The sequence below is a fragment of the Sminthopsis crassicaudata genome, chromosome 4, assembly GCF_048593235.1.
Source record: "Sminthopsis crassicaudata isolate SCR6 chromosome 4, ASM4859323v1, whole genome shotgun sequence".
NCBI lineage: Eukaryota > Metazoa > Chordata > Mammalia > Dasyuromorphia > Dasyuridae > Sminthopsis > Sminthopsis crassicaudata.
The window spans coordinates 442,740,908-442,766,986 of NC_133620.1; the positions used below are offsets into that span (position 1 = coordinate 442,740,908).

General features: G+C 47.6%; 1 protein-coding gene across 6 annotated transcripts; it reads right to left on the bottom strand.

Annotated features, from left to right (window-relative positions):
* Nucleotides 1–8: 8 nt before the first annotated feature.
* PI4KB (phosphatidylinositol 4-kinase beta) lies at nucleotides 9–25,563 on the bottom strand. 6 transcript variants are annotated; one of them, XM_074265385.1, is made up of 14 exons: nucleotides 25,159–25,563; nucleotides 15,510–16,431; nucleotides 11,021–11,065; nucleotides 9,284–9,496; nucleotides 8,382–8,609; nucleotides 6,389–6,616; nucleotides 5,314–5,423; nucleotides 4,916–5,020; nucleotides 4,596–4,719; nucleotides 3,803–4,068; nucleotides 2,148–2,280; nucleotides 1,775–1,895; nucleotides 1,270–1,332; nucleotides 9–907 (listed from the first exon to the last, which is right to left on the bottom strand). In XM_074265385.1, the coding sequence occupies exons 2-14, from the start codon at nucleotides 16,401–16,403 to the stop codon at nucleotides 726–728; spliced, it is 2,712 nt and encodes a 903-aa protein (XP_074121486.1). In that variant the 5' UTR covers nucleotides 16,404–16,431; nucleotides 25,159–25,563; the 3' UTR covers nucleotides 9–725. The 6 variants fall into 6 exon arrangements, with proteins under 6 accessions (XP_074121486.1, XP_074121488.1, XP_074121485.1 ...); XM_074265387.1 differs by lacking the exon at nucleotides 9,284–9,496 and having other exon boundaries at nucleotides 25,159–25,345; XM_074265384.1 differs by lacking the exon at nucleotides 1,270–1,332 and having other exon boundaries at nucleotides 25,159–25,345.
* Between the last annotated feature and the right edge of the window lie 516 nt (nucleotides 25,564–26,079).

Sequence of the window (26,079 nt, forward strand, 5' to 3'; positions counted from 1 at the left end):
AACACAAGTGGCTAACTAAGGACTTTATTTCAAACCAAAAAAAAAAAAAAAAAAAATTAAAAATTAAAAAATTGAGAGCATTTTCCCTAGGCCAGAGGGAGTGGGGTCAGAACGGACACAGGTTATCTCCACCCCCTGGGTCTGGGGCAGAATGGGGGACTGGACCCACACATCAAGAAAGGAGGCCTACTTCCCTTTCCCTGCTTCTCCAATGGGGGTACTGTAAGTGGAGGGGCCACAATCAGATCCCCCTTCAGTAGGGGGAATGCCAGGTACGTGCTGTGATCCTCTTCCACCAGGGACAAGGTGACAGAGATCGGTGGGCCAATGGAATGGCTAGTCCCCCACCTTTCCTCAAGCTCCCTTTTCCTCTCCCTGTAACCCAGAAGATTGGGGGGGGCCCAAGGAAAACCCCCAGACCCCAGAAAGGTCCCCTTTTTCCTTTCCCCCAAACTCTAGCATCTCCTCATCCTCTGGGGGGGGGGCAGTGACTCCTGGAGCTTGTCACAGGTGGTAATACTGTCAGAAATGGGGGTGGTCAGGAAACCCCAATAAGCTTCCTCCCTCACACTCCTCCACTCCCAGGGGCAAGCTTCCTCCTCATCACCACGTGATCCTCCCTAGCACTCTCACCATTTGTCTCCCTCGGGTGGATGCTGACCCTCCCAGGGAGTCTCTCATTGCCCCCCCCACCCCCGCTGCTCCCTGGGGCTGGCAGCAGGGCGTCACATGATGCCATTGGTGAGGTACTGGAAGCCATCGTAGAGTTTGGTGGTGATGGACCGCATGCTGCCGTCCACCATCTGCTCCACCAGGAGCTGTAGCTGTTCCTCCGTCATGCTCATGTGGAAGCGTTCCTTGAGGTTGCGGATCGTGCTGGAGCCGTGGAAGCAGGGCAGCTGGGAGCCTGCGAGGGGGGATGGGGGTCATCCACAGGCACCAGGCCTGCTTCTGAGCTGGGTCAGCACCTCCCCCAGCCCCACCCCCCCAATCCTGTTCTCTTGTTCCGGGAGAGTCCGCAGCTGCCAAGCCTAAGGGTCTTGACAAAAGGCTCCAGTGCAGTTCTGTGGGGTGGGGGAAAAGGGAAGAGCTAGGGGAGACCTGCCCCAGGGCATCCTCTCAGTTAAGTGGGCAGGCACAGGTATCCAACGGGAGCGGGTGGGAGCCAGAGGGGCCCCTGGGCTGTGATGAGCCAGGCAAGGAAAACTGGGGTTCTTATCTGGGTCACTTATCTGGCTGCAGTCTCTGCCTATGCTACAGGACACTCACAGATGACCTGGGCCACCGTCATTACGGGGCTGGGCGGGGACTCTCCCGTGCACCATCGGCAACCTGTGGGGTGTGGCCAGGGTGGCCCAATTGAGTATTGATAGGGAAAAGGTGAGCCAACTGCTGAAGGAGGGAGAGCTTGGAAAGGCAGGCTGGGGCAGAGAAGGCCCAGGTGACAGACGGGAAAGAAAGGAAGAGAGCTGAGGGAGAACATAACTGGGAGCTAGGGGCTGTGGACTGGAAGCGGAACCAGAATGGGGCTGCTGACTTCTAAGTGAGATGGGGCCGGGCCCTGGACTCCCTAAGCAGCAGGGGAGAAATGGAAGGGCTCCGTCACTAGGTGGAGCTCAGGACACCCAGGGCTGCCCAAAGGTGGGGAGAGGGGTGGTGTATGCAGGTGGGGGTCGTTTTCCCCCTGAGCTACCAGCCAGGACTCAAGCTCTCGGACCTGCCACCATGCGGCAGGGTGGGGCCTGTTCCACTACCTCGGCCCAAGGGCCCCCACCTTGCTGCATGATCTCCACGATCTGCACCACCTTGTCCATGTGTTTTCGGGCAGCAATGAGCCCCTGCAGCATCAGCATCTTGTAGTAGTTAAACATGTCACCATCCAGCCCTCCCATCACCTGGAGAATGGAGGGGTAAGTGGGAAGCACAGCTCTGAAGGGAAGGGAAGAAGCTCACAACTAAGCTCCGACCTTCACCACTCTTTCCACCTGCCCTCCCACAGAGCGACAGCCCACTAGCTATATAAGAAATTGGCCAGAATCACCCACACGTCCTCTTGCTATGGGGGCCATTCCATTCCACTTTACTGAACCCCAGATTCACCCTCCTCCTTGCAGGGAGCTTGATGGAGACTAGCTTTACGAACTCACATCCACAAACTCTGTGGTCAGTTTAAACGCTGAAGTCTCAAAGCCCAGGTTGCGAGGGGAGCTGGAGAGGATGAAGCCAAAGTCAATGTGGATGATATGACCATCTGCATCTAGAAGGATATTCCCATTGTGCCTGGAGAGGAGATAAAGATGGTAGGTAAAGGAGGAAGCAAAGTACTTGTGGGTCAGTGTGACCCCCGATCCCCAAGTGAACATGTGCTGGGCAAAAAGGTTCTGCAAAATCCACTCCTGGCTGCCTTCCCCTGTCCTCCTGGAAGCTCACACAACCAGCAGGTACCCTTCAATGAGGAAAAAATGCCAGCAGAGGCCGTAGTGTCCAAAGTTGCTATTAATATGAGAAAACTCAAGTTACAAACTCCCCACTTATTTAGCAATAACCACCTGGTTATTATATTATATTATAACCCCTGAGTCTGAACCGTCTCGGAACCTCAAGATTAACTGACACAAAGACCACAGGGAAGTCATTTAAAGTCTCTCTGAACAACCTTTTGCTTAATCCACACTTTCTAATAAAATTCATGGTTGGATTTGCCAGCCCATAATAAGCAGCAGCAAAGTCTGAAGGGCTGCAGAAACAGGAACACTAACACAATGTTTATATTCAGTTAAAAAAAAAAAAAATTAACAGGGAACATCTTTAGACCTACAAGTCACTTTAGTTGCTGGAGGGCATTTGAATTAAAGAAATTCCAGGTCTTAATGACTTCCAAAAGAATGTCCCACAAGGGAGCCAAGATTACTCCAAGGTGGGGAAGGCAGAGACCTATTCAGCATAACACAACCCAGCCAAGGCAAGGCCTTTGTTAAGTAAAGTGCTAGTATCCAAGGAGGCCAAGGGGGTGGGGTGCCTCAAATCCCACTGGCCAGAGGGGAAACTGGTCTCCTTTCATCGCCCAACCAATCACTAAAGGACTAGAGCAAGCAGAGCTCAAATTAGAAAAAGCCGTGCAATCTTACTCTGATTGAGTTCCCTGCATGTTAAACCAGCACAGGTTATTCCCTGAATAACACCATAATTTTCCTGTTCTTTCCTACATTTGGATCACTCATCACTTTTTAAAAAAAGTTCAACAGACTGCTATTAGGTTTTTTTGTTCCACAATGGAATCTCTCATTCTCTAAGAGAACTGGAAGTGAATCAGGAACAGGAAGGGCAGACAGCCATCCATTTCAGCCATCCCTCTGCTAGATCCTATTGTGGTTGTGCTTCAGGAAACTGGACTCAAAATCCTGAGCTTTGGCCTAGAAAATGGTTTTCTAGCAAAAACATCATCCTCCTCCCCTACATCTGGCATGCTGCTTGTTTGCATGGCTCTGATGATTTGAAAATTAAGTTTCTGTAGAGCACACCTCTGCTTTCAGACCCTCCCATGCTCAGAGAAGCCAGGCTGTTTCCTTTCCCAAATCACTGAAAAATGTCTTTGGAATCTGTTAAGACTACTCAATACTCAGGACAACCAGCAGGAACACAGATGCATTCTGTATATTCCAACAGACAGAGATGCAGTGATGTCTAGGTGGTCCCCCAGGCTGGGGGATATATGCATATGTGAGAGGTTGGGGCTGGGGCTCAAAGCTGAGAGTACTCCGGAAGGCAGGCAGGATGAGGATCTGGGGACTCAGTCACCCACCTGTCTTTGACCTGGAGGAGGTAGCAGACAAGACAGTAGCCAGCACAGCTCTGTACAAAATTGCGCTGGGCGCTGAGGAATGCCTCGGTGGTATAGCTGCCATGCTCTTGTAGGAAGTAATCGAGCAGGGAGAGCTGTGACTGCTTCTTCACCTGATGGATGGACACAGCATTGACCACAGGCTCTATCATGCCGCTGTCCGCAGAAATCACAAGGATCTTGTAGGGCTTGATCCAAAGGGGCACCCGTTCTTGCTCCCAAATGGACTGAGAGGAGAGACAAGGACACAGGAGGGTCACCATCATCTCTCTAGTTGGGAAAATGGTAGCTGGGCCAGAGGGAGAAGAGACCTGAATCCCTTCTTAGCCACCTTTTCTCTGCCCATCGCCTTAACCAAGATTATCTTGGAACATTAGAAACAATGCAAAGATCCTGCTGGGACCAAAAAAGCAAGATAGAGAGGTCCAGGAAAACAGAGAAGGAGACCCTGACATAGCAGGAAACACAAGGAAAGAGAGTCACAGGAATGGAGGATGATGTTGTTTGGTACAAGGGGAGAGAGTGTGTGTGAGGGGCCCTCCTACATACGTTCTTTGTGTGGAAGGAGTAATTTTAAGGAAGGGAAAACAGCAAGGTCTTAAACCAATATGACTCCTCTTCCTTTGGAAGATGTAGTGTCAAAAGGAGGTCCCTGTTGTCTCCTCCATCTTCCCAAGGGCAGGAGCTGCAGCCAGGCCCATGTTCTCTTCATCCCAAAGCTGGGCATTTTTATTTTCCCCTCCCCTCCCCTTACCTGCAGCTGTTTCAACACCTGGAAGGCTAGCAGCTCTTGTCGCAGATCATCCCCGCATTTGACAATGACTGAGAGGAGCCGCCAGTTGGGGAGGTGGCCGTAGGGGGAGCCCTCTCGGATCCGCCTATAAGGGAAGGGGGAGGGGAGGATGAGGAGGCAGCCAGCTCCTCGGGGAGTCCCGGGTGTGCCCCACTTCCATCAAACCTACTCCTGACTCTGGTGGGATGCATGCGGGCTAAGCCTGGCTCTGGACAATGGGAATCTTGATGGGATCAAAGGAGTGACCTGGCCTAAAATCAGTGAGAACAGCATCCACTCACCTGACTTTCTCTTGCCAGGGCTCTTTGAGGGCAACTGCCGATGGGTCTTCTGGGTCCCGTTTAAAGGCGGTAGGGGTGTGGGCTAGCTGCTCCGAGAGGCGCCGTCTGGCAGGAGACAAAGCCATCCCATACTACAGTTCAGGAGCTGACATTTACAGGACTGGCCCTGGCCCATTTCTGGCTCAGTCAGGCCCAGACAAGAATGTTTTTAAAAATCCAAGAGACTGGGATAGCACTAAACTTAGAACTAGGACATGGTTAGAGACTGGGGCTGACACAGGCAATGAGTGAGAGAGTATAATGAAAATGGCCAGTTGTGTGGCCCCCAGATGGCAGGTCATCTCTAAGGGAAGGAGAGGTTCAAGGGAGAAAGGGCAGAGCTCTTGGGGTGGTCGTACCGGATGTCTCCTGCTGCAATGAACACGGGCTCTTTGCTCTCTTGGCTGGTGATACTATCCACAGAGAACTGGGAGATGTTGTCACAGCTGTTGGCATGTACTTCAGGGAGCTGGGGGGGAAGGGAGAGGTAGCCGTAGGAAGCAGAGGACCCCTCTCCTCTCCCCTCCTTCTCACCCTGATCTTTGGGCCCTTCCAGACCTTGCTCCGGACTCCCACATCAATCCCACTGTGGTCTCTTTTCACATCCCTTTGGCAGTGGGGTATGAGCCACAACAGGGACCATTTTTTCTTCATAAGGCTGAGAGGTTCCTGAGGCAGGCATCATCCACTTCCCCTCTGAATTTCCTCAGTGCCCAAAGCCTTACTCTTAACAGCCTGGGCAGGCATGAAAGTCAACTGTGGCCATCACTGACCTCCCGAAACCATAGTTTGGTCCTAAGCTGCTTACTTCAGAGGCCACTTTCTGGTGCTTTCACACTGTCTGCCAGGGCCGGGCTGCTCCCCCCACCCTTGGGCAATGTCAACACCATTGCCCAGAGCCCTGCTCCTCCTCCTGCCACTCGGCCTCACTGGGTTGCTCATTAACTCTCAGGTATGAACGCTTCTGGAGGCAGGGCCTTCTTTGTTTTTGTCTGCCAGTGTCTGGCCCAGCCCTCAGCACAGAGAAGACCCACCGAACTTTCCCACTTCAGCGTGAGGGTGGTGGGCTTGGGAGCCACCTGCTCTGTGCCCAGCCTGGCCTTGGTGTGCAGCGACGGGCCCTCTGGATCCCTGCTCCAGGCAGGCTCCTTGATGCTTCTATCTGTCCATCTTGATAACCAAGTCCAGCCCAGACTCTCCTGGCCTGGCCTTGTGCACTGCCCCTGTGGCTAACCTCCTCTGGGGTTCTCCCATCAACATCCTGAACCCGGATGCTTGTGACCTTGCATCTGCACTGTCCCCATGTGCTGTCTGCCAAGTCCCTCCTCCCCCCTTCCCTGAACCCTGGGGGAGGGGGGGATGTCAGTCCCAGCAGCCCCTCCCTCACCAGTTCAGGGAGGCCTTATCTTGGTCTGGGCCCTGTGGGCCTCTCACCTCCACCTGGAGCTCGCCGATGTCATCCACAGACCAGGCTTCGTCGTCGTTGTCGTAGTTGGGGACAGTGCTGAAGCTGCCCGCCCGCTGTTCATGGGTGATGCCGCACTCGGGGAGGTTCTCCACGGACCGCGTGCTGCGGATCCGGTTCTCTGGGATCCGGGTCGGGACGCTGGTGGTGTCGAAGTTCTCGCACTCAAGGACCTCCACGTAAATGAGATAGGGTGCCTGGAGGAAGAGCAGGGGGCTCAGGTGGCCTGCTCCTGTCCCCTTTCCTGCCCCAGGGGCCTCCCCGGATGACTAGGATGCTCGTCATCTGTGTTCTGTCCTGGAGTTGAGAGGAGGGGGGAGCAGTATGGCTGGGTGGGAGCAGGAGGAGCTCTGAAGGCTTGGCTCTGCTCCTCTGACCTGTGACGTTCGGGAAATTACTTAGCCTTGTGGGACTCAGTTTCCTCATCTCTAAAATGAGGCAGTTGGACTAGTTGCCTGAAGGTCCCTTCTGCTTCTAAATCCCATGATCTGGAAGAAGGAGCATACAATAAAGTCTCAAGGGTTCCAATGAGATGGAACTCTCTGAGGTATCAAAAGGCAAGGCCCAAGCGGGGGCGGGGGGCTTCAGAAAGTGGGGGAACACATAGGTGGTTAAAAGAGTCAATAATGGAGTCAGGGAAAATTCATTCCAACTAAAGCCCTGAATGATGAGCTGGGCAAACATCCCTGAAGACATTGGCCCAGTGTGCAGCAGCACCCCCATACGCCAACAAAATAGCATTTTTCAATAAGTGTGTGAGGAACAAAACCAACAAATTAAACTCTCTTGAAATCCTAGTAAGTCATTCTGATCCCTGAACCTCGAGAAAAGAGTAACTGAAGTGGATTAAAGATTGGGGAAGGCAATTCAAATGATGTAAGAGAGGGGAGGAGGTGTTGTGTGAGGAAATACTAAAGAAATTAGAATTCCTCAAAGGTGGAAACATGCAAGCCGGGAACATTTATTAAAAGGAGCAAATGTAAAACACTCTGACTCTATATTTAACATATATTGAATTTATAGAACTCATTACCCGGAAAAGTAATAGTGGTCAGGAAATGTAATAGCTTCCAAAAAAGGCTTAGAAAAACTGTTGGGTGGCAGCCATAATGGGCTGTTTTGGTGACATCCCTAGCCTTCTGAGCTCAGTCAGAGGACACAGCATGCTCTTGGGTGCAAGAAACAGAATCTGTATGGAATAGGAGCGAGAACATGGGACAAGGCTGGAGAACCGCAGGTCCTGCCAATAACTCTGCTAGCAAATTACTATGAGGTTGGACAAATCATTTCAACTTTCCCCAACCTTCATTTAGCCGTTGCTGTGAGATTCAAACTCCCTATTCTCCCAACCTCCCAAACTTTTTGAAGTTCAAGTATGAAAATGCATGAGATGTATTGGTCTACCTGCCTTCTAGGAGAGGGAGTGGGAGGAAGGAGGGGAAAAGTTGGAACAGAAGGTTTTGCAAGGGTCGGTGCTGAAAAATAACCCATTGTCCTGCAAATAAAAAGCTATAATAAATAAAGAAAAAAGAAATGCATGTGATCTATGTTGCAGAAGTAGAATTCTGCAAATTGAAGGTTCTATGTCAATTAGAATAGTAAATGTATAGGTGGGACAGTCTGGCTGTTCTTAGCTCTTACAGGGATTTTCCATCTATTGTGCTCTCAACTCCCTGCTCCCTCTTCCCTCAAATCCAAGCCTGCCTCCTATAAGCTTTTCCAAATTAAACCCAAGTGGAAGACTGAAGCTCCTTACCCAGGGCTTACCTTAGGACTTTCAAACAGCAAACACTGGAAGAGAAAGGCTAAGCTCTGAGAGAAGGCCCCAGGTTTTATCTAAGCTCTGCATGTGACTAGCAACAATGCTCTGCATATACAAGCTGCTTAGCAGATTTTGTTGAATAAAAAGGAGCGAGTGAGGTCGGCTTCTGGGCGTGGGGGGACAAGTGGGAGCTTACCTACCTTATCCTTAGAGTTGAGGACTACTGCTTGGGTGTGGGGTACCCGAACCACATGGTGGTCGAAGCCAGCAGTTGGCAGCCAGACTCGGGCAGGGAGCTTGTGGTTGAGTAGGGACAGCTCAGATATCAGCCTCTGGGTCTTCTGTTCCTTGGTGGGCAGCGTTGCCAGTCGCTTGCCAATTGCCATCAGAGATTTGATGAACTCTCGCTCAGGAGCCAGTCTGACCGGCTATGAAGTATCAGGGTAAGAGATAGGAGGGAGTTATACAGCTGCCATACAAGCCCCATTTATCAAAGTCTCTTTCAATCGACTGAGGCCAAAGTTCCCTGGTTTCCAGGGAGCAGCAGGTTTTGGGAGATGGTTTTTGGCCCAATGGTACAACCTTCCCATCACCCCAGTGATTCCTGTGGAGGTTCTGAAAAGTTAGAGGGAATATCAGGCCCCTCCCAGTGTTCTAAAAGTCCTTAGCAGATATCCCCAAGATACAGTGTATAAAAGAGAGAGGGTATGCTGAGAGGTGTCTGAGGTTTTCCAGAACTTTAGTGAGAAGTACCTCTTTCTCACTAAGCAATCTCCTCATTCTGACTTACGGGGATACTTGACTCTCTTGAGCATCTATGGAGGTGATTGGCACCTACCAGTTCTTTAGAGGATTGTAACAAGAAGATTTTGGTGAATATTTCCTCAGTAAAAATGGATATTTCCCCAAATCCCACCTCAAGCTCTTGCAAATGATACTCTTCCCTTCCCTTCTCCCTCCCATCACTCCACATGCAAGCAATAAACATGCAAGGGTGGGAGGGAACAATTTGTTTAATGGGTGAAAAATCACTGGGGAAAAGCAGTAGCAGCTGAAGGAGGACCAAGAAAGCCTTGACCCAAGGGCTGACCTGTTGACTTACTCTCGATTTTTGAGGAGAAACCAAGTTTTCTGCCCTCCCCTCTCCAGCCCTGATCCAGAGGCACAAACAGCATATTCTCAAGCCATCCAGTTCTGCCCAGGTCCAGAAATGGCTCATCCAATATTTAAGAAGCTTTCCATACCCTGGTGAAGGATATTCCAGACATCTCCCCAAAGAGGCAGGGGTAGTCTGGGTAGGAAGAGATGGACTAGGCTAGACAACAAAAAGGGGATTCTTTAGCGTTGGCTTTTACACCAGGGGAAGAGTTTATCAAGACCACCAGCTCAGATTCCTATGCTATCTGTTTAGTGCTTGGTGCATAGATGACATTTAATAAATGTTTATTGACTGATTTCACTCACTATCAACAGGCTACTCCTTCATATGAATAACATTTCACTTACCAGACTTTTTTCCCCAAATTAGAATTTCTCACTTAATAAATACTACAAGACTGACCTTTTCGGGAAAGGCACTTGGTACATATCCACTAAGACTAGGAGATTCTCAGGAATCCCACTCAAGGACTAACTAAACTCAGTTCTTTTCATGAATTTTGAATGCTGAACATGAGGAATAAAATAGAGTGGGGGCTTCCTGTTCTCAAAGATACCCCCAAACATCCAGTGAGGGAAAAAGGATGAAAGGAAGAATGAACTTAGAAATTCACCCCTACCCAGATGGGGTCCCTCAAGGAGAAAGACCCTCCCTACCCTGGACTTTATGTTCAAGTAGTCATCTCAGAAAAGAGGGTAGGACTCTTCAGTAGAATCACCCAGACTGGCTGATTATGTGATACATGTCACTTCAAAGGGGAGACAGGAATCATGAATGAGAAAGGAATGGCACAGAACACAGAAAATTGATTGGAGAGACAAGTAAAAAAATCAAAATGAAAAAAACAAACAAACAAACAAAAAAACAAAAAAAGAAAAACCCCAAAACCAAAATGGAAAAAAAAAAAAAATCATTCAAACTCCCAGAGGCCCCAGCATTTCCTCTCACGTCTCTGCCCAGAGGCAGGGTCTTTGATCCTGGAAAACTCTTGGGGGTAGGGAATGCACTGGAATGTAAACCAAAGGGACTTATGGCAAGATAGATAAGGCAAGAGAGACGAGGCCTAAGAAACATTCTTGTTAATAAACTGGGAAAACAAGAGTTAAGGACCTATAAGAAATGAAGTTGCAGTTGAGAAATAGTCTGTGGGCAAACAAACGTTTCTTTTTAGACAAAGTCCTTTCTTCATATGTACTGGGTGCTCCTTGGAGGGCCCCAGGTGAGGGGGAAGAAATAAGCCAGGGGAGGGAGAAGGACATGGGGAAGAAGAATCCTTTTCAGGACACACATTTTTGCCAAGTAGTTTCTAGCACTAGCTCCAAAAACCAATTCCCACCAATATCTCTAGGAAGCTTGTTCCAGAGACCTGGGATGGATAAAAAGGACAGTTCCCCCTGTTCTCATTAACCTCTGTGGGAAAAAAGAACTGGGCACAATTCAGCCAGGGCTCAGGACAAATGGCAGCAAGGTGAAAGGTAGATCCTCTCTGTCAGGGGAGTCAGTAAGGGTCTGGGACCCTGAGATGGGGGTGGGGACAGGTGGGAAGGAGTCTTTTAAAAGCTGACCTTGGCATGGAGGCAAAGGTAAAAATACTAAAAGGAGATCTGGGGACGGAGAGGAAATGCTGCCATGGGCGGACATGGGGAGTCAGCCACCCAGCCCCAGCCTGGCCCCACTTACGGAACTGAATGATTTATCAACACTCTCGGTACTGGAGGAGAGTTCCTGGGAAAGGGGCCGGGAGGGCAGGGGGAGAGAGGGGGAGGGGAAGGGGGAAGGGAGAGAGAAAAAGGCAAAGAATTTAGCTCCAACTTTGGTTACAACCACTTCTCTTTCATATCTCTACTGTTGTGTTTTTCTTTAAATAATTAAACCTGGTTATGGAGTTTGACCCTAACGCTATCATTGTTCGGGAAATGACGAGGTAGGTTCAAACCCTGAAGGAATCAGAGAAAGGGACAAATGACCAACATGGTTTGTGGAAGGGCAGCACGTCTCCCCGTTGTGCTATCTTTTTTCCTCTCTCACTTAATCGCCCCTTATTTCAAAGCAAAAATCCAGATCTGAGTCCCAGAAGCGGCAGCTCTCCTTAGACTAACACTATCTGCCAAGGCCTTGACACTCACTGGTTTCCCAAATACCAACTCCTAATTAAGGCCAGGCTTTGCAAGATACATGGTCCTCAAATTAGGGCTCTCCAGTTCTACTGTAGTCTTGAGGGGATACGGTGAAGAAAAAGAGCCGAGTGTACAAGCTGATGGATGAATCATCACAGACTCCTCACCACACTGGATGCCAGAGGAAGCAAAGGACAAACGAACCATCATGTCCTCTCTAGTCTACTCAGCGCTAAGTGCTAGTTACTACACCTGCACTGACTACTCTCACCAGGTGATTGGATTTTGCTCCTAGCTGCCAAGTTACAGCTTGAAATCCCAGTCCCAGACAGTCTCTCTCTTTCCAAGCTCTGGGGGCTCTAAGGAGGCCCCTTTATGGTTCAGCCAGGACCAGGCTGGGGATGGGAAGAATGAGGATGGTTCCTCTTTCACAAAGCCCCAGTGGCCCCTCAGGATGGCACCCCCACAATGAGTCTGCCAGAGCTTTGGAAGGGGGGAAGAAGCGGGGGTACAGGCCAAAGCCTGGGCTTAAGGGACAGAATCCCACTTCTTCCCTCCTCTGCAAAGATGAATTAAAGTTTAATTTCTACTTGAATATTTAACTCAACAAATTCTACTTGAGTATTGAGCTGCCCCATTCTAATCTGAAGATTGTCCCAACTGTTGCCTCTTTCCTTGGAGAACCTAAGGAGTGGTGAAGAAGGTAGGAGGGTGGGGAAGTGAGGGGAACATTGAGGGAAAGTGAACAAAGGAGATCATAGGGAAGTCAACCTTAGAAATCTCACCTTTTTATAACCCTTCTCCAGGCTGAAGGGAGGGCTGGTGAGGTGGTGAGAGCCCTAAAGCACAAACTTTGAGGCCTCCTTTTATCAGCGATAGAATGGCTTGTACACAAACCTTGTTGGGAACAGCCTGCCTCTGCACCTCCCATCCGTCTCATCTCCCCCATTCCTACTCTGCTTCGGGGACACCCCATGGGGAAGGTTTTTCCACTGGGTTATGATGACCTCCTGTCTTTACTGAGTCAGCTCCAGGGAGCAGGGCTGGGTCAAGAGGCTGACATCAGAACAATATCATGCTGGCAGGCTGGCTGGCGCTCCCAGAATGACATGGAACAGATTTCTCTGTACAAAGGTTAAGGTAGTCTCAAGAAAGCTAAACAGATGGACCAAAAATGTTGCTACTGTGGTGGTAGAGGAACTGATGTAGTCAGAAATGGGAAAGAAAATTGCCTGGTGGTTAGCAGCTGAAGAAAGTTACTTAGCTCAGTTTCTTGTGACTGTCTATGAAAAGGAGGTGAAGGAAGCTAAGTTCCAAGTCTCTGAAGTCTGTTCTACAACCCTACCTTACATAATCCTCATTGGAATTAAGAGATGGGTAGTGAAGATAAGGGAAGGATATTCGATTGGGCAGAAATGGAAACTGAAAGCTGGGGGGAGAGGGAAGGGGGAAGGGCAAAGGGAGAAAGGGAGTTCAATAACCCCTTCTCCCAGACAATGAGACTCTGCCAAATAAACTACAAGCTCCTCAAGGGCAAGAAGCTCTAGGAGTGGACATTGAGAGTAATCAGGAATACCTAAATTCAAATTCAGCATCAGGCACTTACAAGCTGTGTGATCCTGAACAATAACCCTGTTTGCCTCAGTTTCCTCATTTGTAAAATGAGCTGGAGAAGGAAATGGCAAACATTCCAGTATCTTTGACAAGAAAATCTCAAATGGGATCATGAAGAGTTGGTCATGACAAATGACTGAACCAAAAATTGCTCCAGGGCAGGATTTTTCTCTTCATTTTTATGTTGTCACAATACTGACACAGTGCTCTATGTATGGTAGGTACTTGATAAATGTTTGCTGAATTAGCTGAATGAATCAATAAATGATAAAGGAAAAAGAGGAAAAGTCCTGGTTATAGTTCTAAGTATCCGGTCTCTTACTCTCTGGATCACATTTCCCTCCAGGAAGGACAATGGAATCAAATGTCTAATCCTTTTAGTATTTGATAACCTGCAAGTGTTTGGAGATCTGGTATCCCCTTCCCTCTCCCAAGATATAGTGACCTTTGAGACAGAGAGCCAATTCTGGAAAATGAGTTACCTGGAAGAACTGACCCAACTGCCCACAAGAATTGGTCTTAACAAGTTGCCTAGACAGGACCGGCAAGAAAAAGGGCACCAGCCCCAAAGTCAAAATGTGTCCAGCCTTAAAACAGGAGCTGTACAAGTAGGGGAGAAAAGGCCAGGCCTATAAAGTGGCCCCAGGAGACTTCTGAAGAATTTTGGGGATAGTCATAAAAGAACAGAGTCTAAAATCTCTATCTGATTTTGAACTCCCTGAGGTCAAAAGGCCTGGAATTTATTGGGCTCTTCTTAGATCTACAATCTTGCCCCTGCATCCTTTCATTTCATTTCACAGCTACCTGATCAAGTCAAAATTAAGGTTACTACAGAAAGAGTGTACCAGAAATTTCCATAGTTCCATCCCTACTTATAACTCCCTAGAGGAGTTATAACTTCCCTAACCATAATACTCCCTTTTGTATAGTCTCTGCCTATTAGAACATAGCAACTCCTTGAGGGCAGGTGGTCCCTATCCCAGGTGTGGTTTAGAGCATCCACTACCCTCATAACTGATGCTAACTAGCTCAGCATCCAATAAGGAAGGAAACAGTTCTATCTTAAAAGAATATGGTCATGGGGATATAGATACTAGGGATAACTTCTGTCCAAAGGCTGTTTCCATGGCCAGAAAGGACAGGTGACGGTCCCAGAAGGGGGTCTCTGGGAAATGATTCTGGACTAGAATCTCTGCCTCACTCCAGGTCAAGGACATGATCAAGGACAAACTGGCCTATAAAGTCTAATTCCCAGAGATAGCAGGTTTTAGATCAGGCTTTGCAGATTTCCTTCCTGCCTCCCAACCCAAGACAAGTTGAAAGGATCCTTACTGTTATCAGAAACATGGGATGTGGCACTCCCCCATGTGGGCATATGCCAAGACCCCAGCCACATGGGGTTTCCAACAAGGGCCGATTCCTTAGTCTTTTTTCTCTTCCTTCCCAAACTGGGCTGGAAGCCAGGTTGGGATCCCAGCCAATGGTGAGTCAGTGGTGGAGAACTGGGGCATCATTGTCTGGCTGGGACCCCAGGTCACCAACAGTTGGTTGTCCACTGGGGTAATTTCCCCTGCCATTTACCCAGTTGGGTACTAGAAGGTAAGTTTAGATTTCTGATACAGGCTCTTCATCTTTAGGCCACATACCTATCCCAATAATGTCATTTCCCAGCCTCCTTCTCTTGGCTGTCATGTCTCTAGTCTTACACCGAGAGCTCCTAAAAACTGCTTTCATCTAGCTTGCTTACCTATATCTAATTCCTTCTCAGACGTAAAATGTGAAATTAGGTATTTCATCCTCACTTTATCATCTAAGAGCTAAGGACATTCTGATCGAATGTTGAAATAACAAATGAAATTTGTCCTTGAATCTACAAGGAGGGAAATTGTGTGACAGCAATTATGTGACAGAAGGCCAGAAGAACGAGCTGATGCTCTTAAACATCTTTCTACATCACCCATGATATACATCTGTGATAAAAGTGTTCTTTTCATTTGCCAACAGACTCTGCCATTCCCTGTGGATGTTAAGCAGACAACCCAGACCTTATAAGAGTGGAGACAAGAAGGAATCCCTGCCACCAGAAACTCTTTCTCCACAATCATGGCCTCCAAGAGCTTCCAACCAAGAAGTGAATAGGCTGAAAGCATGGCAGAAAAAGCAAGTGCCTGAGAGTCTGGAGACCTGGTTTGCTCACTAACTGGGTGACCTTGTGCAAATTAACTAAGTATGCAAGAGTGTCCACTTTCTTCATCTATAAAATGAGGAAGCTAGACTAAATACTTTCCAGTTTTTCAAGCTCTAAAAATTCCATGGCCCTGACTGAAATGGAAGATTTGAGGAAGGAAGAGGATATGAGAAATACCACCCCCAGGCAGAAGCCCTCTCCCCATGCAGCCCCACACACCATTGTTCCTGACCCAATCCTTGCATTTTACCTCCTCCTCGTTCTCCACTTTGGGGTTGCTTGCTGTACGTTTCAAATTGCTGCTGAGGCTGATGCTGGCAGTGGCGTCTGATTTGGAGCGCTGGTGAGTCCTTTTGGAGGGGGATAAGCCTGTGTCAGGAGCTGGGCTCAGAGAGGGCAGCTCCCTCTTTCGATGAGCTGGCTTCAGCTCATCTGAAAGGATGAGCTTGCGGAGCTTGGTCCCACGGGAGTGTCGCTGGGTGGAGATATGCATGTCCGAAGAGTAGGCTCCAAGGAGCAGGGCGCACTGAAGGGAGAAATTAATGCTCTGGCGGCAGCGGTGCACAATGTAGGGCTTGATGGCATCCCCCACATCTTCATCCATGTGGATGTACATGTTTAGCAGCTGGGGCAGATAGAAGTCAACATCTTCATTGCGGAAACAGAAGAGCCGATTGCCTATGTAAGCCTGAACCCCAGGCTCCTTGGAGTTGTACAGGTACGAGATGGCCATGGAGATGTCAAACAGCTTTGACTCAAACAGCCTCAGCAGCCACGACTGCTTGGCCGAGTTGTTCTGCCGCCGCCTCCTCGCCCCTTTAGCTGAGCTAGAGGTCCCCACCTCATCCTCCTCTTGGATGCGGCTGGGTGGCTCATCTAGGCAGCGAAGTTCATTGCCTATGCTGTCTCCATTGACAAGCTCAAGGTGGGGGGCCTCTGGAGAGCTGGTTGCACCATGCAAAAGTTTTACTTTCTCCAATACTTCCTCACAAGCCTTTTGGGCTACCTCTGGGTCAATGACTGCCAGCTCCCCAACCCCTTCAGTGATGACACTGAGTAGGGCACCCCCGTTATTGCCTGGTGGGCTTGGAGTGGGCTCTGAAGAGGCATTCAGTGGGGCTGGCTCCACGGCTGTGTCTCCCATGGCCACAGCCGGACACAGCACTTCCAAGCTGGGAAAGGACAGGAAAAACAAACATAAACCAGTCAGTTTTCCACCTTCCTAGTGTATTCCAACTTCCAACTCCATGAAGTTCTCCCTAGAATCTGCTTTTCTTCACTGAGCATTACTTAGCAGGAACATCATTACCTCCTTGATTTTGCCCACATTACACTCAATACTCCTTTTACTTTCTCTCAATGTAGTTAGTGTGCACTAGGTTCAGAAACTGCCTTTGCTAACATGTTGCTCTGTAAAAGTTTTTACAATGTTTTCACAGGTGTACATACATTGTTTCTCTAACTAGACTGGGTCCACTTTAAAGGCAGACACCGTTCTTATCTCTCCAAAGTTTATTCTCTGTCCTTCCCATTCATCCCTTCTGTGCCCTGTCCCTTTGGGGCATTTCTTTAAACTTCAGATTTCTAAGCCTAAATATATATCATGTTTTAGAAACTTTTTTTTTTTTTTTTTTTTTTTTACCTGTAACAGATTCCTTGACCTCCGATTTCTACTCATAACATTCTCTTTCCTTTAAGCCCCAGTTCAGGTATCCTCTTTTCCATGAAGTCATTCCTTACTCTATTAAGGAGGAAATGATAGCTCTTCCCTCAAGCCACGGAGCCTGATCTCTCCTACACACTTGATCATTTTAAAACATGTTTTACACTCATTTCCATACATGTTTTCACCTTCACCTCACCCCACCTGAAATTTGATAATAAACTCTTGGAGAGTAGAGACTTGTTATTTTTCAACTTTGTCACTATAGTAATTTAAGCAGATGCTTAATTAAGGTTTGTGGAACTGACACTAGTAGTTCTGTCTTCTCTAGGAAGCTGTCCTTATCACTCCTCCCACAACCCCTCATTAAGGTTCAGATAGATCTCTTATTGATTCCACGTGTATTCTTACCTGCCCTTTTTAGACCGTAAACTCTGAAGGCCATCGGAAACCACACCAGGCCGGGTTAAGAGAAAAGCATTCTAGAATAATGATTCTCAGTCTTTCACTTTGCTTTCCTGTTGTTTGCTTTCATGACACCCTCCCCTACTCCTGAAGGAGCTGGATGGCATATTTATGTTATTTTTTATTGAAATGATTAAGAATCTGGGGTTGAAAAGCTTTCTCTTAATATCAGTAGTAATATTTTGGGGGTGCCAAAAATCAACCACCACCAGGGCTAAGAATCTTGCCTGTAAAACTTGTGGGGGGGAGGGAAAGAATGAGATTCCCATGATCCAGACCTTTCTTCTAGAGAGATCCCTGGGAAAAGTCTCAAGGAAGAAAGACAGATCAGTTTACTGCTTCTTCCCTCTCTGGTCCTCAAGCAGAATCATCCTTTAGACTTCTCTACAACTAAAGATACTAGTTAGGTCCTTGTAGAAATTGGAGAACCACAAAGTGAAGTAGTCAGCAATGGTTACAAGTCCACGAACGGACTAAGACTATGGTACATTAAAAGAACATTGAGGGGGCAGCTAGGTGGCGCAGTGGATAGAGCACCAACCTTGAATTCAGGAAGACCTGAGTTCAAATCTGGTCTCAGACACTTATAACACTTCCTAGCTGTGTGACCCTGGGGCAAGTCACTTAACCCCAGCCTCAGAAAAAAAAAAAAAAAAAAAAAAAAAAGATAACATTGGCCAGTCAGAGGGCATTTGAAGATCAGAATGAAGGTGAATTCTAAGTATTAGCAGTAACTTTTAAGCCCAGGCTGAGGCATATATATTTGGAGGGTCTTGGAGGGTCTTGGAGGTAGCTTGGACTCTCTAAGCAGTCACTGAAAGCTCACTCCTACTTGACTGAGGATTTCTGGTCTGTATTTGTGTCTACTATATCCCTCAAGTTGTGAGGCAATTCAATCAATCAGCACTGGAGGGTATCTCAGAACCTTCTAATCCCAGCCTCTATCTGAAAAAGAATCTCTACAAACTAACCAACAAATGGTCTTACACGTCTTAGTGAGCAGTCCATTCCACCTTTGGAAAGCTCTACTATTAAGAAGTTTTTTTACTTCCACTTAATGATTAAAGTTTTGATGACTACAGCTAAAAAGAACTTATCTTTTCAAATACTTGAATAAAAACATTGTGTGATCCTCATGCCCTACCTTCTTTCCTTCTACAAACTAAAGATCTCTAGTTTCTCCTAGAGATTTTTCAAAGCTAAGTCCATGGTCTTCTTGGATTCCTCCTGACAAGGAATTTCTTAACCACGATCTTTTTGATGTCAATTAATTCTGATGCAGACTAGGGCTGACAGTTCTACTTCGACCTCTTCCAAAACTGGGCAGGGCCCCTGGGGGCCTTGCTTTCTGAGCAGCATAACCAGCACTACTACTTGTGTGGATCTGTCTCTACTCGTACTTGTACAACATAAGCATAAGAAAACATCAATCTTTCCTCACCATACCTCTTGAAGGGTTCTCAATACTTTCTACTGTAACTCTGGGTCAGCTTGGACCACCTGCCTTGCCTCCTATATCATCATGGTTTTCATTCTAGGCCAGAAAAGAAACTGATACACAGCCAAGAGTTTCTTATTCAACATCATTATTTACATTTCTTTTCTCACAATCCCTCTCCTACTTTTTCCTGCCTCATTGACTCTTTAAATCCCATGCTTCCCTCAAGCTCATCTTCTCCCCAAAACTTTTAGTGAAAGTGAGCTTTATTCTCTTCTTGAACAAAGTTTCAGCATTCACTGAGAGGCTTAGCAAATAGAAGGCAGCTTAACCTTATTAGTGGTTGGAGAGGGAGAAGGTGAGGTATAATTTTCAGGATAGGAGGTTCATGTGCCTCTCCCTATCTTCTCCCAGAGTCCAGCTGAGGACCTCACTTCACTAGTTTCCAAGAACCTTCTTTGCTGACTTCAGGTTTCTCAACTCTTCTAGAAGATCAGGCTTGCCAAAGGGTGTGGAACTAGACTCACTACTACCAAAGCACAAAAGGTTCCCCATGACACTTCCCCATTGGAGATGGGCTTTCTAAACTGGATTTTGGGAGAGGTATGAAGGAGTGAATTAACTTCCTAGTTTCTCTGATACTTAGGAATTTCAGGATCTAGTTTTAGTGCTCTGGCTGGGAAGTTGGGCACAATGGAGGAAATATGGAGAAGGGAATGTTTAGATTGTTCCCATATTTTGGGGAATGACAAAAGGAGTAGGGGATTGCCTGGTCCCCAAAGTTCAACATAGTCCCAAATATAACAAAGGATAAATTAAAATTAGGATGTCTAGGAGGCAGTTTTGCAGAGAAAAGACAATTACAGGGCAGTCTGTGAAAGGACTAGGTCATCAAGTCCTGAATCTACTCTATTTATTCCATCCTCTCCCTCTGCCAGAAAGGAAGAGAAAAAGAAAAAGAAAAAGAAAAAAAAAAAAAAAAAAAAAAAAAAAAAAAAACCAGTGAGGGAAGAAAATCCAGTTTGTTTTGCAATTTCTGTGGCTTCAAGGTTCAGACCATCCCCATTCCTATCTGACCATTAAAGCTCAGATTGTCCAGCTTAGAAAAGCTCCTTACCTCAAACTTATTGGAGCCTGAGTGATTTGAGAACTGGGTATAAAAAGAAACTGGAGAAGCCTTTGCTCTTCGGGTTAAGTCCCTGGCTTGGGGGTGGGAGTACTGACAACAAAACATGGGCTACCATTACTGGTGAGCTGGGTCAGCATCCAGGGTTATTACAGGGCAAAGGGAAGAATGTGTACACGTGCAATAAAAGGAAGTTGGTCACACTTGTCTGGCTCATCTCTGTTCTTTGCCTCTAAGGAGCCAGAAACTTTCTTACACTCAGTTATTCTTTTACCCTACTCCACTGATGCATTTACTAAGAGTCTGTCTGTGCCTGAAGCTGTACCAGAGCCCAGGACCAGCCTTCCCACCCATTTGTTCATCATGCCTCTCTTTAGTGGGACAGTGGTAAGGGTACTAGATTTGGGCAAGTCATTTCTTCTCTGAGCTTACTTTCCTGATCTATGATATTCAAGTTCTCGTTAAATGGCTTTTAAGACCACTTCTGGTGGTCTTTTAGGCCTCCTTGTACCTAGTGGTCCTGATACTTCTCTGAACATGTTCTCTCCCTAGCAGAACATGGGCTCCTTGAAGGTAGGAGCTGTTTTATTTCTGCATTCTCCAAGTAGTAGAGTGCTCTGCCCACACTAAGTACATAACATTTCTGGAATCAAATAGATTTCAGAGACTTGTAAAGGTCTTGCATTTTTCATGTTTGAACTTTTAAAAAAAGTCCTTAATACCAGACTCTGTCTCTAAACAAGTCTTTCTGTCCTTTTTTCAGAACACCAATAAAAGAGATATAACAGAACTAGCAGTTACTTGTTCCATTCATAGAAGGCAGGATGATACAGTGGAAAAAATACTTGTTCTGCAGTCAGAAGACATTGCTTCAAATCCTATTTCTAAGATATAAAAGAACAAATCTAACTTTTCAAATACTTGAATAAAATGTGTACTTCCCAAGCCCTACCCTCCTTCCTTTTTGCAGGCTAAAAAGTCACAGTTGCTGCTACAGATTTTTCAGAGCTAAGTCCATGGATGTCTCCTGACAGGTCCAAATCTCCTAACCACAATCTTTCCACAAATGATTGGAGGGGGGGGGGGGGAAGAGGAGGAGTGCTACTTCGTGTGATTTTGGGCAAATTGTTATTCTTACCTGTGCCTCAGTGATCTTGTCTGTAAAAGTAGGAGACTGAACTAAATGTCTTAAGGCTCTCCTAGCTTAGGGTCTCTGGATCCTATGAGTCTGTGAGCTATAGGGGCCCAAAGAGAGAGAAATGGCCCTGGAATCAGAAAGCCTTAGGTACTTAAGATAGGATTGTAGGTGAATCTCTTAAACTATTCATTCCAGGTACCTCATCTGCATGTTGGGGGTAATGACAGCACTTGCCTCAAAAGTTATTGTGGGACTATACACCTGTCAGATTGGCTAGAATGACAGGGAAAGATAATGCGCAATATTGGAGGGGATGTGGGAAAACAGGGACACTGATACAGTGTTGGTGGAATTGTGAATACATTTAGCCATTCTGGAGAGCAATTTGGAACTATGCTCAAAGAGTTATCAAACTATGCATACCCTTTGACCCAGCAGAGTTACTACTGGGATTATATCCCAGAGATCTTAAAGAAGGGAAAGGGACCTGTATGTGCAAGAATGTTTGTGGCAGCCCTTTTTGTAGTGGCCAGAATCTGGAAACTGAATGGATGTCCATCAATTGGAGAATGGCTGAATAAATTGTGGTATATGAAGGTTATGGAATATTATTGTTCTGTAAGAAATGACCAACAGGATGATTTCAGAAAGGCCTGGAGAGACTGACATGAACTGATGCTGAGTGAAATGAGCAAGACCAGGAGATCATTGTATACTTCAACAACAATACTATAATATGATGATCAATTCTGATGGGCGTGGCCTCTCCAACAATGAGATGAATCAAATCAGTTCCAATAGAGCAGGGATGTACTGAACCAGCTACACCCAGCGAAAGAACTCTGGGAGATGATTATGAACCACTACATAGAATTCCCAATCCCTCTAATTTTGTCTGCCTGAATTCTGGATTTCCTTCACAGGCTAATTGTACACTATTTCAAAGTCCTATTCTTTTTGCACAGCAAAACTGTTTGGACGTGTGTGTGTGTATACACATATATGTATATATTGTATTTAATTTATACTTTAACACATTTAACATGTATTGGTCAACCTGCCATCTGGTAGAAGGAGAGGAAAAATTAAAACAAAAGGTTTGGCAATTGTCAATGTTGTAAAATTACCCATGCATATATCTGGTAAATAAAAACTATATATAAAAAAAAAAGTTATTGTGGGAATCAAATGAGATGAATAGTTCTAGGTCACTATCATTCTTATGTCTAACATTACTTGCGATAGTTTCAGTCCACCTGGTATTACACTGCTAAAGTTGGAAGCTGGGGCCTCTCATTTTCCTAGCTTTCAATTCAGTTTCCAGGCCATACAGTTAAGCAAGCTTAAGCTCTTTCAGGAACCAAACAAAAATCACCGCACTGGTCTCAACAGAATATTGAACTCTGGGCAGAGTTTCTCTCAGGACCTTCAAGGGAAGGGATGGCAGTGAGCTAAATGAGGCTGAATCAATGATGAATCAGGCTGGGAGCTCCTTGAGCTGCATCTGAGGGAATGGGGCCAAGGAGCTGGTATTAGCAGAGTCTAAAGACAGTTCTGGAGCACCAAATAGAAGACACATGGCAAAGAAAATCAGCCTGGTTCCTCTTCTAATTGAGCTCTCTCTACCTTGGTTATTTGGATGACTTCCATTCCCATATAGTTTCCATCAAAGCTCTTACCAGAAGAGAGGTTCTCTTCCCTTCCTCAAGAGCTTTATTATGCTCAGGGAAAGTGTTCTTCCTATGAGGAAGAAATAGTTTAAAAAAGGGAGAGGGGGAAAAAAGACTGGAGCAGGGGAACTTGAATCTTAAGTTTCAAACTCTTCTAGATCATCAATGTTCCTGAGACAAAGGTCCGAGGCCATTCCCAGTTGAGAAATGGACAGGAGAGAAGATTAAAAAGCTAGGTCCTTTATCTCAGAAGGAGTAGGGACTTTCCAGGTGCCTGAAAACAATGATCTTCAGGCAACTGCCATACTAAATCTCTCTCTGCTAACATGACTGATAGAAAGGTGTCTGATAAAGCAGCAGCAGCTTCGCTCTCAAATAGGTTTCACCTGGGGCTCTCCTCCACTTCAGCCCACATATACTGGAACATGGCTTTGTGGATCAGGCAGGGAGAGGGTTTAGTCAAGACCACGGTGTAGATGAGGAGTAAAATGGAGCTGAGGTTCTCTTTTAACCACCTTAATTTGATAGTCTGTCGAACTCGGACTATCTGATAAAAGAGCCGAGAGAAGGCAATCCCCCAGGAATACAACAGGACTACCATTAATAAATACCTTTAGATTATAATCCCCAAATGTTTTGTAAACAAACAAGGTGGGTGAGATTCCGTTCCACAACTAGCCCAGCTATTAAACCATTACAGAGCTGACTTACACATAGACTAATCTGCCTAAGGTTACTCTGGGGATCAAACAAGTCACAAACAGAAGGCAGGACTCTTGTGTCCTCATGGCCCGGTCCTCTGTCCCACGCTCCTTTGTTATGCTGGTTACCTTTCAGAGGCTCACACAGGCTGCACACACTCTCATGGGGGCAACAAAACTATTCCAGTGAGCTCAGCAACTTCCCCTGGAAAAATGTTAGCACTTCTGTCTTTCTACCCAGGTTACTTGTACCTTCGGAATTCAATTCTTACCATGCAACAAGAAATTTGGTTTTACCTACATATATTGTATCTAGGTTATACTGTAACACATGTAACATGTATGGGATTGCCTGTCATCTAGGGGAGGGAGTAGAGGGAGGGAGGGGAAAATTTGGAAAAATGAATACAAGGAAGGGATAATGTTGTAAAATATATATATATATATACCCATGCATATGTACTGTCGAAAAAATTTATAAAATTAAAAAAAAAAAATTTCCCCTGGAGCAGGGCACGGCCTCCACAGAGAGAACGCTCGTCTCTTTAAAGCCACAAAGCTTAAATATCCCACAGCGAACTTCCCACAACCTCATCCACACGGATCTGTCAATCCATTCAGTATCAATCCATTTTGAATTGAGGAAGTGAAAGGAAAAAAGCACCCACTATGTGCTAAGCACTCTATAAAGCTGTCATTCACTACTAGAAACAAGCCTGCAAGGGAGCATGACAGCTCCTAAACGCCTTAAGGAGGTCTGCTTAGGGTCACACAGCTCCTAAACGTTCCGGCCACATCCGAACTTCTGGATCCCGGGCCCAGGGCTCCATCCCCCAGCTGCCCCCAGGCCAAGGCCAGGCTTCTCCGGAATTTCAGCCCTACTAAATGCACCTGCCCGAGCCCGGGCGGTCTGACACGCTGGTTAATCACCCCCGGTTCGGTTCTCCTCATTCCGCAGGCTTTCGGGGAATGTTCTGCCCAGGAAAATCACCAGAACCTTTCTACCACGTATTGTTTAGTTCTTTGATCCCGAAGTGCGAGGGGCCGGCGAGGTGGGGACGGCTGCGACGGAGGATATCCGGGACGCAGTAAATGGGATCCCACACTTTGCAGCCCAATCGCTAAGGCCCCGAGACACCGAGAGGAATTCCCACCGAATTCCTCAAGAGAGGAGGTCATCGGCGGCGGCCACTGCTCGGGAGCGCTCGGACTGGGCCGGCCCGGGAGAATCTCCTAAGTGTTTCGGAAACGATTCGCGGGGGGAGGGGAGCTGCCAAAATCTATCCGCGAAGTCAGGCCTGGGAGGGAGCCCGGTGACAGGGAGATGAAACAACGAGGGAGGAAGGGGAGCGCCGGGGATGAGCAGAGGGGGAAAAGAGGAAGGGGGGAGAAGGACGCGGGCGGAAGGGCCCCGAGCCTGCAAAGGAGAAATTGTGAGTGGGGGTGGGTTCGAGAGGAGGAAAGAGGACGGGGGAAACCCTAGAGTTAGGGGGAGGAGCTAAGAGAGGAGGAAGGCAAAGTACGTGGGAGGACCCCAAGCTTGAGGGAAAAGTTGAGAGGGAACCTGATATGCAGGTGCTCCCAGGGGTAGGGGGGGCAAGTTTGGTGGTCGGACCGGGGGTGAGGAAGGAGGGTGGTGGAGTCGAGATGGGAAAAGGAGGAACGCTGGAGTAGGGGAAGGGGGGAGGGGCACCTTACCTGCGGGGACCCCCGCAGAAGGGACGTGGTGTGGGGTCGATGTCGGGCCGCCGGCGCCGGCGCCGCCGCCTCAGCAGCAGCAGCCGCTCCCGGACTCCATCGGCCGCCTCCGCTTCTCTGACAGCAGCGGCGGCGGCGGCGGCAGCGGCGGCGGCGGCGGCGGCTGCACCAGGCCCCGGCTGCGGGGCTGCCCTGAGCACTGCCTGCGGGGGCCTTTGAGCCGCCTTCACTCTGGCCAGCCAGCACAACTTTTCCCCGCGACCGAACAAACAAAAAGTCTTCCTCCGCACCGGATTCCGACGTGTGCTATCTGCTTCAGGGTCTGAGTCCTCCCTCCCGGGGATTTTCCTCCGCGCGTCCCCGGTGCTCAGGACCCCACCGAGCCCATAGTAACCTATGGAGTCGACTGAGGTGTCTAAAACATGCCTATCCAGAAATAGAAAAGGGGGTGTGTGTGCGTGGGTGGGAGGACCGAGTAAGATACCTTAGACTAAAGAGGCGGGCCCAAAGGTGGGCGGGGCCTCCAGACAAAGGGGCGGGGCCAACCTTCTGAGGCCGAGCAAGCATTGCGAGGCTCTAAGGGAGCCGAGAAGTAAAATTCTGAAATTTCAGGAAGTGAGGGGAAGCATTTGGACTCGGGATGATTAGGAGCAGAAACAATTCTGGGGCTCTGTGCAGGAAAAGAGGCGTGGAGGGGGGGGGTCAGACTCGTGTTTGGTATTAAATGATTATGCAAACTATGTGGTAAAGAAGAAGCGGGGATTTCATTGAATGTCTGCCTCTTCTCGGGCTAGTCCCAACCCCCTTTGGATGAAGTCAACTCCTGTCCGTTTTGGGGGCCGGGGGCTCAGCAGAGGGGTCTTTAAGGAGCTTCTAGCTGCGGAGGAGGAGACGGCGAGGCCCACAACCGTCCCCATGGAA

Excerpts from the sequence above, each read along its gene's own strand:
- PI4KB (XM_074265385.1), bottom strand. The coding sequence starts at position 16,403 with ATGGGAGACACAGCCGTGGAGCCAGCCCCACTGAATGCCTCTTCAGAG. Across the intron at positions 5,424-6,388 it reads TCGGCGAGCTCCAGGTGGAG|CTCCCTGAAGTACATGCCAA; the intron begins GTGAGAGGCCCA and ends CTTCCCCCCCAG. Across the intron at positions 4,720-4,915 it reads CCCTGGCAAGAGAAAGTCAG|GCGGATCCGAGAGGGCTCCC; the intron begins GTGAGTGGATGC and ends CTTCCCTTATAG.